This window comes from Cygnus olor, chromosome 7 (assembly GCF_009769625.2).
Source record: "Cygnus olor isolate bCygOlo1 chromosome 7, bCygOlo1.pri.v2, whole genome shotgun sequence".
Lineage (NCBI taxonomy): Eukaryota > Metazoa > Chordata > Aves > Anseriformes > Anatidae > Cygnus > Cygnus olor.
Genome location: NC_049175.1, coordinates 368,313 through 383,562, shown reverse-complemented (window position 1 = coordinate 383,562; position 15,250 = coordinate 368,313). Strand labels below are relative to the sequence as shown.

The following is a 15,250-nucleotide window of genomic DNA, read 5'->3' as shown; positions in this document are numbered from 1 at the left end:
TTGTCTTTGAAAACAGATTGTGGATCGAAGCTTTCTAGGTCACCCTGAGACCATGTATTCTGAAAGGTTAGGGATATAGTAAATGACATAAAGAATGCACAGTTCCTTGAGTGTCTAATAATTCAGCTTTAGAGCGATAATCATCCTGTTCTGCAACTGGCACACCCCTGCAGTTTGTCTTTGGTTCTTGTTTTGATACATTTTTGTAGACAGTTTTCAATTGTTAACTGCCTTCCTTTTTCTATGAAAGCCTTCACCCTTCCCTGCCTCACCTGAAGGAGTGCACCACTGTCTTCACTCAGTTTGTCATCATGCTTGAATTCCACTGTGATGGTTTTATCACAGTCCAAACCTGCCATCTCTACGTCAGTTGTGTTGCTCATATAGAAAGCTCCAAAAAAGTCAGTTGCTCGAATGCCTACAAAACAAGGATACATGATAAATGAGCTGCACTTTTCAATAGAATAACAAGACAGCCTTTAGCACCCTGAAAATCCTGTCACTAGGGACACTAATTATCTTGACAGATTTCAACAGGAATTTTTGTTCACTCTTGACAAAGTGCTTAAAAGTTCAAAGCTGTAAGAGAGCTTTTTGCATAGCCTAATCTCAAAAGTTTTAAATTAGGGAAAAAATCTGTTACATCCCATGTGATATACTTAAAATAGTGAATTTATTAAGACTCATTCATGCTAACACCCACCTGTGCTTGTGCGTACTCTCATCACAGCATCAAATCCCACTTCTTTCTGGACATCTCTTCTCAAGTCATTCAGGAACCTATCCTGGTCTGTCTCCAGCTAAAACACAATCAATAATTCATGTTTCACTATAAATCAGAGCTGCTCCATAAATCACAATTAAAAAAAAAAAGACACCACCTGCAGTTTTAATCTAAAAATCAGCTCAGTGCCATATTAATATAATGTCATGCTAAAAGTTAACAGCATAGCTTGTTGTTCTTGTTCACAGAGATTGTGTAAAGACAAAGCTAACAAAATCATTTTGGTGAAAAACTTGAAGTAGCATTTTTATCTCCCAAGAAGTACTTGTTTGCTATGATTTACACAACAAAAAAAGAACTGGCAACTAAAGAGTAACTTTTACTCAAATCAAATACCAGCCTGACTCAATGGAGCTCTTACCTGGAAATATGCATACTTATAAATGGAGCCTCCTGTCTGGTAAGTTACTATGCCTAGCGTTGCCACATCCAAATACTGGTTTGGAAATAGGAACAGATCCACACAGCAGCCCTGGGCCACACAGTCCTTAGCCAAGTTGTTGTAGAAGCTTGTCTGAGGTTGAAACAAAGTCTAAGAAAGGAAGTCAGAGATGAGATCAAAAATTTGTGCTAAGAGAAGGAAAGCGAGAGGCAGATTATAATCACAGGAAAAAAACACATATAACACTTCAAGTCTCTATTCTGCGAAATTCAGATTATACGACATTTCTTCCTGACCCTGCCTTTGAAAATGACCGTAATGCCATAAAAATTACTACACATCTTGCATTAATCCTAAATTCTGCATGTTTACTTTAACACATCATCTATAGTACTTTATCCTGTGTAAGAATATAGATCTACTTCCTCTTCTTATACCAGAGCTATTCTTATGATGTCAACTCTACACAGCTGTGCCTGAGAACAGCCAATGAAGTGTAATGTTAAAAGATATTAGCTGTGATGGTTACACTGCATGCTACCCTTCTCATTCTTTCAATGGTACTTCAGAGCTATTTTATCCCATAAGGAGCATAATGTAGAAATGAATCATAAGCATCGTTATTACCTTCTCCTTATCTGTGTTGATCAGTTTCTTATCGTCCCTGTTCTTTAACTTCCCTGGGGCCTCTGCAATGGGCAGAGAGGTATGGAAAATGAAGAGCTTGCCAGCACACTCAGCTGCCTACAGAAAAGAGGGGTGAAATTGCTCAAGTTAGAAACATTTAATAAAAACCTTCAGGACAAAATGTGATTCAAGAACACACATCCACGCATCTTTATTACTTCATTTCTTTATGTCAAGAAGGTACTACACAGGCTCAGTAATCACTCGGCTACATTAGTGGTACCCATCACAGGGAGCACAGCTTGATGATCTGTTACAGAAAAGGAAGTTTCAGTTCTACTGGACCTGTGCTAACTCCATGACAGGGAGAGAAGGTCTGGCTTTAAGGAGACAAAAAGCAGTAAATTCTCTAAAAGCAGGACTCAGCTACAACAAGTTTTGCACAAATGAGTTAGATTGCTTTCTCTGATTTACAGCTACTGAATTTGTGGGAATAAGGCAAGTCACAGAAATGGAAAAGGATGTCAATCTGACTTTCAAAAGATCATTAATTTTAAATCAATAGTCTACATAAACTCCAGCCAATGTCTAGTAGGTTATTTTCTCTGATACATACAGTAAGCAATCAATTCGTAGTTTGAATTGCTTCTTGACTGAAGTAGTTACCAAACCTGAGTTTAAGGGAGACTTCTAAGGACTTATATGACAGACAAATTAAGTTATAAGAACAGATTTGGGTGGAATCATACAGGAAATCCATTTGATCAATACATACAAGTCTGAGTTAGGTCACACATGCAATTACCTGAAGTACTGGAATGGAAGAACTTTTGGAAAATTTTACTGGTATGTAATAAAATTTTACACATTGGTATGGACAACTTCAACAGATTGCATTCTCTCCTTTTATTTAAATTTATACCAGAGCTTCCAGCACAGGATTAGAAAGACACCGTGTTACAGAACTCCTTCTAAATGACATATGAAGGAGTTCAGCACCTGGTTTTAACACTGGAAGGTCTTTTCTGTAGGTTCTGGAAACTGTTCAAAGCAAAAATGCTGCCAGGTCACCAAGATTAAGCCTCATTTCTTGTACTCTGAGCAAAAATGCTTTAAAAAAATTACGTAGAGAAGAGAGAGCTGGCTACAAAGAACTGGAGGTACCTGCACTTTAACAGGCCAAGTACTCCCTATATGTAGCACATCTACCACAAGGAGACTTACTAAAAGCTTTAGAACTCTTAGTAGAGAATAATGGAACATGAACTTCAGAGTACTCAGCAGACTGAAAGTTTGCTATGACATTGCATTTACCAACCTTCAGCGCTTCCAGTCCTGCTTGAATCACAGGTCCAAAAACAGTTTCTGTTTCTCTGGTGTCTGCAAACATTTCTGGAATCTGGTCCAGCAAACTAGCAAAGAAAAAGGAGGAATTCAGGAAGATTCTATAGAAGTGGTAAAGCCACAGTTTTAGTTTAATTAGTTGTTGACCTATGAGACTGAGGTGGTTTAAACAGAAGTCCCTAACATGTCTATGTTTTCAGAAGATACATTTTTTTGTTTGTGTTTTTTTTTTTTTTTAAACACAGTATTTGCCATCCCATTGCTTATGTGTGAGAAAACTCATACTTCAATAGCTGTTCGTGCTCTTTTAATATATTCCCATGCATATTACTAGGTAAACTCTTATGAAAGACTAGCAACACTTCGCCTCTGTTTGCCAAACATCCTATGTGCTATTCAAAGATTAATAGACTTAATTCACAGATTTGTACTTGCTCTTGTTAATGCACTACAGAACAGGCAGGTAATTTTCGTTCACAACATGAACTGTGTCTAGTTCCCAAAACCTACTTACCTACACACCATAGTTCAATTGCAATTCAAGTATAGTGTTAGATAGCTTGCCAAAATTTTGTTAATTTCTTTCTTTCCTTCTAGATTTTACCTTCTCTATCCTGCTCATTCAATTTTTTCCATTGAACCAAAATCAGACACCATTGTTGTTTTAGTTTATAATTTACCTGGGCATCTGTCTTAAAGATAATGATTCAGTATTCCTACAACTTTCACTCTCCACCATTTTATTTTTTTTTTCCTCCCCTAGAAAGACACTTCTGCACTAAATCCCATTACATATAGCCTCTGCCAAGCTGGTCTGGAAGCCAAATAAACCCTTACACCCCATGAATTTTCCCATCCTCCTTTGTCAGTTTCATCTCAAAGAGTATAGGAAAACACTAAGAAGTCACTGTAGTGACTTCTAGGCGCATAACACAACAAATAAGCAGTGAACACGACACTTTTAAATGAAACACTTGAGTCTACCAAACAAAATGTTTACTCTACACAACATAATTCAGTTTCTGTTACCTGATAATAACTGTCCTGGACTCGTTCACATTCACCAGGAAACCATCAAGGAGTGGCACAAACATGTCTGCCACATCTGAGACAACCATCATTTGTGGCTGCGCCAATGAGCTCTTCACGTTATAGAAGTGTAATACCTTGTTGTAAGTGACAAAGCCTACTCGAATGGCTGATTCTTCCACGTTTCCTTCTCTGTAAGAGACATACTTCTAAGTAGATGGCAAAATCATTACACAGAATCCAACACAATAAGGGGTAAAGGAGAAAACAAAAGGAAGGAAAAACCTTTCAGCTAGAAAGGTACTCAGATGTCCTGCTTGATCTCTTTGCAAACAAAAGCTTGACAGGATTTTTTTTTTTTTTAAACCCCTGGCTTTTTTAAAAAGGAGAAAGTGAGTTTCCCCCGTTTCAACTGGCTACAATAGTACACGTACATACCTGGGCAGGTAATCTAGGAGTGACTTCAATTCTTCACATATTAGCCTCACTAAGCCACTCTTCACAGCATTGTAAGACACATCAATCATGAAAATGAAAGCAGGTGGACTAGGAAATTTGTTATTCTGTGGAAGAGGGCGAAGAAGTCACATTAAGGCCATGTAACGCAAACCACAACAGCTCTATAACATGGACAAACAAATGCTGGTCAAAACTCTAACAGTATTCATGTACTTTTCACTCATGAGAAGTGATTGTTTCTTCAGATTACTTTCACATTCCTGCCCATCTAACAGAAATTTAAGTGCACTGCGCTTGAAGTAGAGCACTGCTATGTACCCTGACAAATTTTGGTATCGCTCAACAAACAGCAGATGACTTTTTTTTTTTTCAGAAAATGTTTGGTTTTTATTTAAAAGCAAAACATAGTAATTAACACATACTACTGTACCTTGCAGTAGTCAACTGTTGCCAGAAACTCATAGGACCCCAATGATAACTCAGGTCTATCATAGAAGTCTACTCGCTTTCCAGTGTGATCCAAATGCTGGAAGTAGTGAGATGGCACTGGGGAAGGAAAAAACATGAAGTTCAGTGACAAACCATAATAAGCACTGTCACAGATGGTTCAAATAGAACTCCTGGAAAAATAGCTAGCTAGACCTCTGTGCTACCATGCACGTATTACAAGAAATATTGATGCAATTGAAAGTATCATTAAATCCAAGAAATACAAATGAACTGCTTCCAATTTGTCTTATGCACCAGGTGACATTACAGTCACTATTGTATTTTTCTTGAATCTTTTACATTCTGATTTTTTATTTCATATCAGAAAGGTCGCTGCAACATGCACGTTGAGTTTTCTGAGTGATTTAGTCCAAAGGAAAAAAAAATTGTTGCTACTTGTAAAAGTAGTAACAAATGACTTGCAATAGAATTTGCTACAAGCTACAGGCTTCACTATTACTGAGACAGTTCAGACATACCAAAAAACTGAGCCCCTCCTTTTATTATGAGTTATTCAAAACAATCAAAGTTTCAACAGTTCTGAAGAACACTGTGATACCATTAACACTGTATATGTAAGCAGATATCACTCTCTACTCTCTAAGTACATATCCAGTACAAGCTAATTACTTGATTTCCTTTTCACAGAAAACAGGAATTGCTCTGAAGCATTAGGTACAACTACATTAGATTTTCACAACATCTCGTATTATCCCTCCCTTTTATACACCTGCTCAGTTGTTGCAGGTACAGCCATTCATACAGCTGCTGAGTGAATGTTTACGGAACGCATGCAGACCGAAAAAAAAAAATCAAGGAGTTTTTGGTTTTTTTAGAACTGACCACTTTTAGCCCTGGTCAGCTTCCTATTTTGGTTTGCCATGGACCTATACAAACAGTTGTATAGCATAACTGAGGTGATAAGATCAAACAGTCCATTAAAAGCCATCAGTGCTACCAAATGAAACACTCAAAAACAAGTTCCTTGTACCCCGCATTTCCACAGTACATACAAACCAGATCTACAGACATCATGTTATAAGCAGCATACAATGACTTCTGCTTAAGAGGGAGCATGTTTTGTATTGATTTAGAAGAGCAGTGAAGATAAACTGGCATATATTGAATACTCCTATTCAACTGTAGCAGATCTACCTACAATCTCATCTCTAAGCAGTGTCCAAACAGGCTTTGTGAGGAAGAAAAAAATCCTAACTCATGCTACTAACTAGATATTCATCTCAATAACAAATAATTTCTCAGAACACTATACATCATGCAACAAGTACCTCACATTAAAACATTTGGTATGATAAAACTACAAAACATAAGCACCTGCTTAATTTGAACATAATTTAATAACTGAGCAGTGAACACGTTTTAATCATTTTTTTCCAACAGTAAACACATTACAGCATAGTATACATTAGATATGACCGTAACATGATTAAGATTCATTTCTTCACATCTTTTTTTTTGAAGATCCCTACAGTAGTGCCTATAGGCTAGTTTTCAGAAGAAGCCTTACCCTCAGTGACACAGCTGCAGAAACAGCACTGGAACCTCCTTCCACCCTCAATAAACTGCATAAAAGGGCACATGTAGGCCTTGCACCTATTACATCGGACAGGACCAGATTCTCCATGATCTACTAAATAAGGAAGGGTCTGTGGAAACAAAAAAAAAAAGAAAAAGGTCACGTGATGATGAGAAATAAGTGACCACATATACTGCAAAGCTTAAAACTATTTCCTTGTAAATTGTATAGAATTTAGCATTTTTGGCAGCTGTGGGAGAGAGTGCAGGGGAAGCCTGAACAAGTATTTTACAAGTATTTTTCAGCTCAAGCTCTTAACACAGTAGTTCCTTTCTGGGCTGCAGTCATTAATGGGCTATCCCACTTACACACAAAGAAGTACTTGGGCATGGTGCTGCACCACCTTATATAGTAGCCTGCTTGACGAGCATGAGCTCTAGCAGGAAAGCCATGCTGCACAGCACAGATGGATCCCAAGTGAACACTGAAGACCGAAGCCATGCTAACAATGGCTGTGATAACATCATGGGAGCGAACACACAAAATTTCCACCTCACTCCAGGTTGATTTTTTTTTAAAAGCAATTCTTTACCTCCCATGTTTTTCCCTTGTAAAAAAAACATTTTTTTTTGACAAAATAGAAGCCAGTCACTACATTCCACAAATTCAAGAATTTAAAGCATCCAGATTATCTTAAAAATTTTAAATGGTTAAAACTTATTTTTGAAGTTCTCCATGAAATACAACATATCCTTATGTTCTGCTTGTCTTCACACCACTGTGTAATTTTAAAGGACTTGTTATCATGTAGTGATACCATTTTTCAACTATTACTGGCAATATAGTCTATTTGCAGCCAAACCAGAGTAAGATGCTTGGCAACTTCTTCAGCTTTTTAACCTCAGAATGAGCAAAAGCACTTTAAAATGATTAAGACAGAGCTTTTGCAAGCTACATTCACAGTTCAAGACACCTTTCAGTAACTAAGAATCTATAGCTCAAGATGTTTAATTACTTTTAAACTATGACATTTAAGGTGTTCAATTTTAATTCTTCCAGGCACCGTAAACCTCTGATCATTTTTAAGAAAGAATGTATTCCTTGAGCGTAAGTTGAACAAATGCCCTTGACGCTTCTTTCTTCTTCATGCTGCAGATGTATCAGATTTCTCATTCACCCCCACTAGTCATTTATTGACAATACAATGGCTTTGCTGCCTGTGTGTCTCAGTTCCTACCCACCAGGCTGACCTCCTCCGAGGAAACAAAATTTCAAGTTTTCTGATTGCTAGGCAATATTAGTATTAAGTTTCCACACAATAAGCCTCTCCCCCCCCAGCCCCCCGCCAAAATAAGCAGTACTGTACATAACTTGCTAATTACCACTTACTACCAGAAGGCACACAGATACTTCTTACTAAAACTCCCAAGTTTTCCTTTCTGAACTGTGTATTAACATAGGGCAAAGGCCCTGTATCTTGCAACCAGATGCTGAATTTTCATAGGTTCTAGATTTATCCACATGTTGCATTTTCACCATTCCTATTTATCCTCTTACTACTGATATGTTAAACGTTAGCTCTATTTACAGTCCTATTGCTCTCAACAGCTGAGCCTACATCTATCAGAAGGGCTCCTCCACAGGGAGTTTGCCCTTGCCATAAAGATCTTCCTAATACTGGAAGCTCACCAATCTCCAGGACAATTTTCCCATCCTAGACATGTTTTTTCTGGATATCCTAAGTGTCTGTTCAAAGCATAAACACACTATGAGAGCTAATAGCTAGTTTGTGAAACTTGTCTGAAAACGCGCCCCCAGGTTTCTCAAGAAAGATCACATTTGCCTATTGCTCTCCTTTTAAACTCCAGCCAAATACAGAAATTAATTTCAGAACTCAGTTTTATCACAAACTAATTTTCAGAATCCAAATCATAGTTTAGGAACATTAGTCAAATGAAACAAAAACCACCCTTAAACACCAGAAAACATTCCTTTCTTCATGAGAAAGTTCAGTTTAACAAGGCAGAGAACACTGCAAACATATTAAAATTTCACAAGCGTATTTGTCTTTATGTCACTGCTCTAAGTAAACTAATGCTACACAGTAACCAGAGTATTTGCCATACTTTTAATACAGTTTCCAGCTCTCATATTCTCAAAGCTTTTATCTTCTCAGCAACCAGATAGAGTAGGTTAAAAGGCTGGCTAGCTAGCCACATATGACACCTAGAAGGAAACAAGAGGTGCACAGAGCAAGTGCAGAAACTCAAGTGCAGTTCAGCAGAGCCTGGAACTCAGTCTCACGCTGTCAGTTATCCCACACAGTGCTGTGCACGGAGACAACATTAGGCAGCTTAACCAGCACTGCTTGATACATTCTCATCCCATTCCACAACTTGATGTCCTAGAAAACAATATCAGTGATTTGTTACCATTTCAATACTGCAGACCAAGAGAGAAATTGAGATCAACTCTAAGTGCACACATTTATTAGCATCCTAGTATTTTGGTCATTTGGTCAGAATGATGCTTGACAGTTACTGCAAAAAAGAAAGCTGAGATTCTCATAGCAATCAAAATATTAAACGTTTTGAACACAATGTTCTTTTGCCTTACAGATCTCTACCACACACTTGTGAGAGAACCAACATTTACCTAGGCTTTGTTACTTAAACATGCCTACTGTTGAAAGTCAAACAAGGTTATCTGTAAAATACGAACATCTAATAGCATTCTCCTGATGAGTTCAGATTGCATACAGTGCGTGTGTGACTTCACATACAGTTCTCACCTCATCTGGGGGTAGGGTAGCCAGTGGTTTTATGACAGCAGCTAGAGGAACTTGGGACTGTTTGGCCATATCTGATGTGCAGGGAATATTGTACGATGTACATCTTATATAGCGGGGGCTTGCGTTACCTGGAGAACAAAGGAAAAAATGCCAACAAATTTCAGTAAAGTTTATATTAAGAACAGAAATCAAGATAGCTTCAGTTTTGCTGAAGAGTCACAGAATAAGAATGTATCTAAAAAAAAAGACATAAAACTTAATTCCCAACCAAAAGCCTCTTTACAACTAACTATGCATAATAAAAGCCCTTAACTCAAAACAAGTTAATTTGACTCCATATCAACTTCACCTCTAAAGTATTCCCATTCCACTCTTTTTGCAGACTAAATCATACTATGGGCAAAGATCTCAACTCAGACATTTCTGATGTTTGATTTTGTAAGTCTGGCTGAAGAGCAAAGCACTTGATTACAGAACTGGATTCTGAAGTTTTAAGGAAGCTTAAAATCTCCAAATAAATTCATGGGAAATAAAAAGATTAAATTCTTTCTCTATAAAATCCATAAACCAAATGGCATCCCGATCATACTTAAAGACAGTGTTTCCAGTCCAATTCAAATGATATTACTAGTAAATTTCAGTTCTGACCTGAACGATTAAAGACAATTCTGCCACTTTTTTAGGCTTGCGTTCATTGTTTTAATTCATTGTTAAAAATATTTTACCTTGATCCTTGACCAAGAAATTGGTAGTAACGAGCGGTGGGACCTGTCCTCTTACTCCAGTGACAAATGGTTCTGATCCACGGTTACTTCTGTCATCTTCAATCACTTGAATCTATGATCGAATAAAACATCACATTAATCTTTGGAGGCTTGGTTTCAAAGTACTATAAAATATAAAACTTGCATCTGTAAGACAGTGAAAAGGGAACCTGAGGCAAACACCACTAGCTCTAAAAATAAAAGGTCTACGGCAAGCAGGTTTTGTCAAGCAGTCACCTCTCAGCTGGATTTCAATTATTACTGAATGACTAACAATAAAATACAAATGGTATTTTCCCCAAGTATTGAGTAGTAGCATACTTTGTGTTTTAAGGCCTAATCTGAACTCATAAAAAACAAACTTAGGTCAAGAAAGGATTTTTTTGCTAGTGTTTCCATTTACTAGTCCTAGCCAAATTAAAATCAGAAGCTTCTTTAAGCCTCAGGGTGAAGTTCTATACATGACCTGACTTTTCCTTTCTGTTGTGCTCCCACTGCTTTCATAGCATGCATTTATTTTCATCCACTACAGCTCTGACCTAAGGACATGCTTGCCAGCTCAACTGTAAATCTTTATTGCACTGTAGTGCTCAAGAATTTATGATTTGAATTCTGGGGATGAGGAAAGTGAAGTTTCACTAGAGCTGAAAATGATTCAAGCTTAAACTTCACAAAAGCGGAAAACAGCCAAAAATTGTAAATTTCTTACAATTTCAATTTCTTCATTAATGCAAATGTACTTAAGAAAACAGAAACGCATCAGTTTTACTTGACTAAAATATCCATAAGAACAGAAGATTGTTCTTACACGTTTTTAACTACCTTTACCATTCCAGTGCTTGAATCTAAGCATTAAAGCCAGCAGCTGTTTTGCCACCAAACACACATACCTTTGTTTAGAGTCAAATCGCAAAATGCGGAATTTTGCACAGCAAAACTTCTACCCTCTCACTATGGCTTCCAAGGAGCCAGCAAAAACACCACCCATAGCATCAGACAGTGACTTCTAGGATAAATCTAGTTCTATCTCAAAAGCCTACAGACTGATTGACATTTGTGACTTCACTGCTTGTAGCTGTTGTATGACCAAATTTGGTTAAACAACGAAGAATTGATACAAGGGTCATTGCTTTTTTTTTTCCTTCCAATGCAAAAGGTAGCTGCTTTTTCTTTAGGTAGAGTTCTCTAGACATAACCATTCTATTTTCAAAATCAAAATGTAATGGTTATGTATGAGCACAGACAATGAAAGAATGTTTATGGCTCCCCGGACCTCATATTAGTCAACTAAGAGATTTACAGGAATTAACATACAAACAAAAATAGTTTCTCCTCAGTTTTAGAGTTTCGAAGCACTAGCCCAGTACCGGTATCAACAAGAACTGTAATCAAATTCTGCTTAGAACTGGTAGAAGACATGGCTACAAAGGCTCATGCTGTATGTATGTTAACATGGGATGTGCTATACGGACAATTATACCGATGGCTTACACTGAAAATGCCAGTTGGAACCTGACGGAGATATTTTAAGGATCAGAAAAGTAAAGGGGAGACATTCTTCATGATCTGTTTCTGCAACGATCTGCTTTCTATTGCCTCACCAGTCATCACAGAAGAGAAGATTTTGAACAACCTCTTGTGGTGTTATGCTACTCATTTTGATAAGGCAAACAGAAGACAGCAAGGAAAGGATAAAGGATTAATGATGGAGGGTTAGTGAGGTGAAGGTCAGCTATCAGGCATGCACAGATAGATGGTCACCAACACACAGACAACAATTGACATAGATACAGCACTTACTGGACTAGGAATTGCATCTGGGTCTATTCTGTGCCTGGGTTTCTGCTGGGGTGGCAGCTCATTAAGTTGCTTTATTATTTTTTGTTTTTTAAATAAAGAGTGCCACAAAAAAAAAGAACAGAAAAAAAGAAGAGAAGAGAATAATAAAACAAAGAGTAACAGTGTTACTTCTCTCTACCCAAACTTGTAGCACTGGAATTAGGTATTTGGACATTGGTTCATGCAACAAGAAATACCAGCTTCTGCAGCATACACTGAACCTAAAAATCAGTCTTGAGGTTGTATCGGGCCTGGGCACCGAACACATTACTAACAGACGTAGTGGCTCACGTGCTCATTTCGGTTAGAAATTGGGGATTTACGTTTTAAGAACATGCTGAAATGAAGATAACTGATACAAGCCATTTGAGATTTCATTTAGTGGGAGAGAAGAGAAGCAGACAAGCAATTACAAGTTTTTATATTCCACGTAAAAAAATTTGCAGTCCCAGGCCTTGCATAAACCTGGAGTCTAAACAGCTCACCATTTCTGAATAGCAATAATTTTGAATAGCAACAGTCAAGACCTCAGCTGTAACTCAAAACTAATTTTTTTTTTTTTATAGTTTTTAAGTAAACTCATTTTAAGCACTGTCCTGGAAATGCTTCCTGTTATCAAATGATTGTAGCCTTCTGAGACAACAGAACAATATCAGGAGCAGTGGAAGGAACAGCACAGCAGACTAGGGGCAACAATGCTCCCAGGCTTAGTATTACTCATCATTGTCAACCATCACACATCATTGCTCCTCTTTTCTGAGACTCCATTCTAAAAGATAATTCTAATTTGAGAAGTTGCCCATATTTGACTGAAGTAGTGTCCTGACTTAATGACCCAAAGAAAGCTAACCAGCTCTTTGACAAAGTAGAGGAAAAAGGAAAAGAAAAGCACTACAACCATCTCCTATGAACCATGCTTTAAACCTGGAACATACAGTTCATAGCTTGCCACCTCAAAACCAGCAATTAGTTCACCTTGGAAAGTAGTTGAGCAGGAATTCAGAAATGGTCAAGCAAGTATAATCAAAGCCCTCCAGGACCTCCAAAACGTAAACCATAACATGGTACAGAAGACCACCTGAGAAATTAGAGCAGTGATTTACATATGCAATGCCTTTCTTTAGTCTTCTGGGCTTATTCACAAGAAATGACTGAAGCTTGGATATACTAGGGAAAAGCAAGCAGGAAAATATACTGCTGTTCTTTGAAAGAAGAAACCTGCTTTCAGCTCTGGACTTTGTCAGTTCTGTTTAACATAAAGACACTATGGGAGAGTTCACACTAAAGAACAAAGTAGGCTTACAGGGCTAGGAATGGAATCTGGATCCAAGCGCTTTGGTGGAGGTGGTGGTCCAGGCTGACTTCCATAATTTGGTGTTCCTGGATAAGCTCCTCCATAGTTTGGTTGGGGGCCCCTCACCTGTTCAAAGGAACCTTACAAGAAAGAAACAATGGAATCAAACATTAGCTAACATGAGGCAATTCCTCATCAAGCACCTCCCATTTTTCCTTTCTTCAAAAAAAAAAACCAAGAAGTTGCAACAGGAAACTACACGCTTTTCAGTCAATTAGGTTTAAACACATTTATCAATGTTTCAACTCAGTACATCTCTAACAATGATCCAACAAACAGACACAGTCTTCCTTAAAACCAGATTTAAAGAAACATTGTGTTTTAAGACTAATGTAACTAGTTTTAAAATATATGATTAAACCATGCATTAAGATGATGTACTATGAATATTCAGGTTGAGCTGCAGAACTGCCTAATAGAAAGCGCACACAGAACAGCCAAATAGCCAGCAGATGACCCATAATGCCTCAAACTCAAGTTATGCAAGGATTTCTCTCAGGCAGTTTTGTACTGCCTGAAAACACAGTAATAAGTTAGCACATGACAACTTCTTTTGTTTTGTAACTCATGGAAGTAATTTCACATCACATTACACAATTCCAGTCAATTACGGAATAACATTGTGATTCACCCCACGAGTGTTTTTACAGTTCATAGCAATTTGGACAGATGTTTAAACAAGTAATTTACCTGGCTACTTTTGCAAGGCTGCATGTGGGGGACAGGATTTTCAATCCTGACACTTGCACATGATTACTTTATCCTAGCTATCTGCAAACGTTATTGATTAAAAATCAGCCAAAACTGTTTTATAATCCAGAAAGTTCAAGTGATATTACTTCTGAGCACACATGAAATGTGAAGGGTTTTACAAGGAGAAAAATCCAGCTTTGTGAATTAAAGAAGAAAAAGTTGCAACTCCTTTTCAATGTATAACACTCCTCTAATACACAGTCTATATTCATACCCAGTGTGCATATTGTTAAAAACTATAATAATGATTTTCAGGATTTCAAATCTCTACTTTTGAAAGACAAGGTTGCAGACATCAAATTTAAGTTTGTATTACAATTTGACCACAATTTTTTGTACTATTATAGCACTAAGCATTGAACGCTTTTGGCCAAGTAAGCTAGGCTTCTTTTAATTACATTAACCTGATTAAAACCTGCATGACAAATAGCTTAGAATGATAAATCCTACTCTTTGTCTTAGATTTGTCCTTCACACCAGGGAAACAAGAGGGAAGCTCTGAAGTGATGCCAGAAGCTTGCAAGTTACAAACCTGAAAGCTGTTTCTCAGTTTGCAGCACGCAGAGAATACACCTAGCTTACAATTCCTACGCTAGGAATACTCACCGTTCTGCTGCATTTGGTAACCTGGCTGAGGAGGATGAGTGGGAGGAGGTGGTCCACGGAGGCCACTCATGGGAGGCCCTGGGTGAGGCCCTGACAAAGTTGATGGAGGCGGTGGTGGTGAGGATACATGATGAGGCTGTGATGTTGGCGGTCCAGCAGCTGTCTGCACAGGCAGCGGCGGGCCTGGCATGGTAGGTGGCCTTGGGGCACCTGTGGTAGGAGGATAAGAGGAAGGTCCAATCCCTGTAGAAGACGGAGGTGGAGCAAAACCAGGGACTTGAGTAGGTAGGCGCTGAGTTGATACTGGTTGACCAGAAAAGGGAGGCTGTGCCAAAGGAAGACCCTGAGACACACTGGGAGGAGGGGGTCCTTGGCTCGCAGTGTAAGGTGTGTAGAGACCAGATCCTGTTGCACTAAAGCTCCCTGAGACTGGGGGAACCGATGTTGGGGGACCTTTTAAGAAGAAAAGAGGACGTTACCATCATTTTTTTC

At 38.1% G+C, this 15,250-nt stretch overlaps 1 protein-coding gene across 13 annotated transcripts in view; it reads right to left on the bottom strand.

The window, feature by feature from the left end:
• The window catches only part of SEC24C (SEC24 homolog C, COPII coat complex component), an 87,242-nt gene that overhangs the window by 5,356 nt on the left and 66,636 nt on the right, over nucleotides 1–15,250 (bottom strand). For 7 of the 13 annotated variants that reach the window (XM_040564357.1, XM_040564356.1, XM_040564355.1 and 4 more), the window contains exons 5-18: nucleotides 14,759–15,211; nucleotides 13,349–13,479; nucleotides 12,007–12,075; nucleotides 10,168–10,279; nucleotides 9,443–9,570; nucleotides 6,643–6,781; nucleotides 5,056–5,171; nucleotides 4,605–4,729; nucleotides 4,167–4,358; nucleotides 3,112–3,205; nucleotides 1,794–1,910; nucleotides 1,146–1,316; nucleotides 704–800; nucleotides 273–418 (exon numbers count right to left, since the gene is read on the bottom strand). In XM_040564357.1, the coding sequence (XP_040420291.1) occupies nucleotides 273–418; nucleotides 704–800; nucleotides 1,146–1,316; nucleotides 1,794–1,910; nucleotides 3,112–3,205; nucleotides 4,167–4,358; nucleotides 4,605–4,729; nucleotides 5,056–5,171; nucleotides 6,643–6,781; nucleotides 9,443–9,570; nucleotides 10,168–10,279; nucleotides 12,007–12,075; nucleotides 13,349–13,479; nucleotides 14,759–15,211 (2,090 nt within the window). The remainder of the gene's footprint in view (nucleotides 1–272; nucleotides 419–703; nucleotides 801–1,145; nucleotides 1,317–1,793; nucleotides 1,911–3,111; nucleotides 3,206–4,166; nucleotides 4,359–4,604; nucleotides 4,730–5,055; nucleotides 5,172–6,642; nucleotides 6,782–9,442; nucleotides 9,571–10,167; nucleotides 10,280–12,006; nucleotides 12,076–13,348; nucleotides 13,480–14,758; nucleotides 15,212–15,250) is intronic. The other 6 variants (XM_040564362.1, XM_040564366.1, XM_040564363.1 and 3 more) reach the window with 3 other exon arrangements.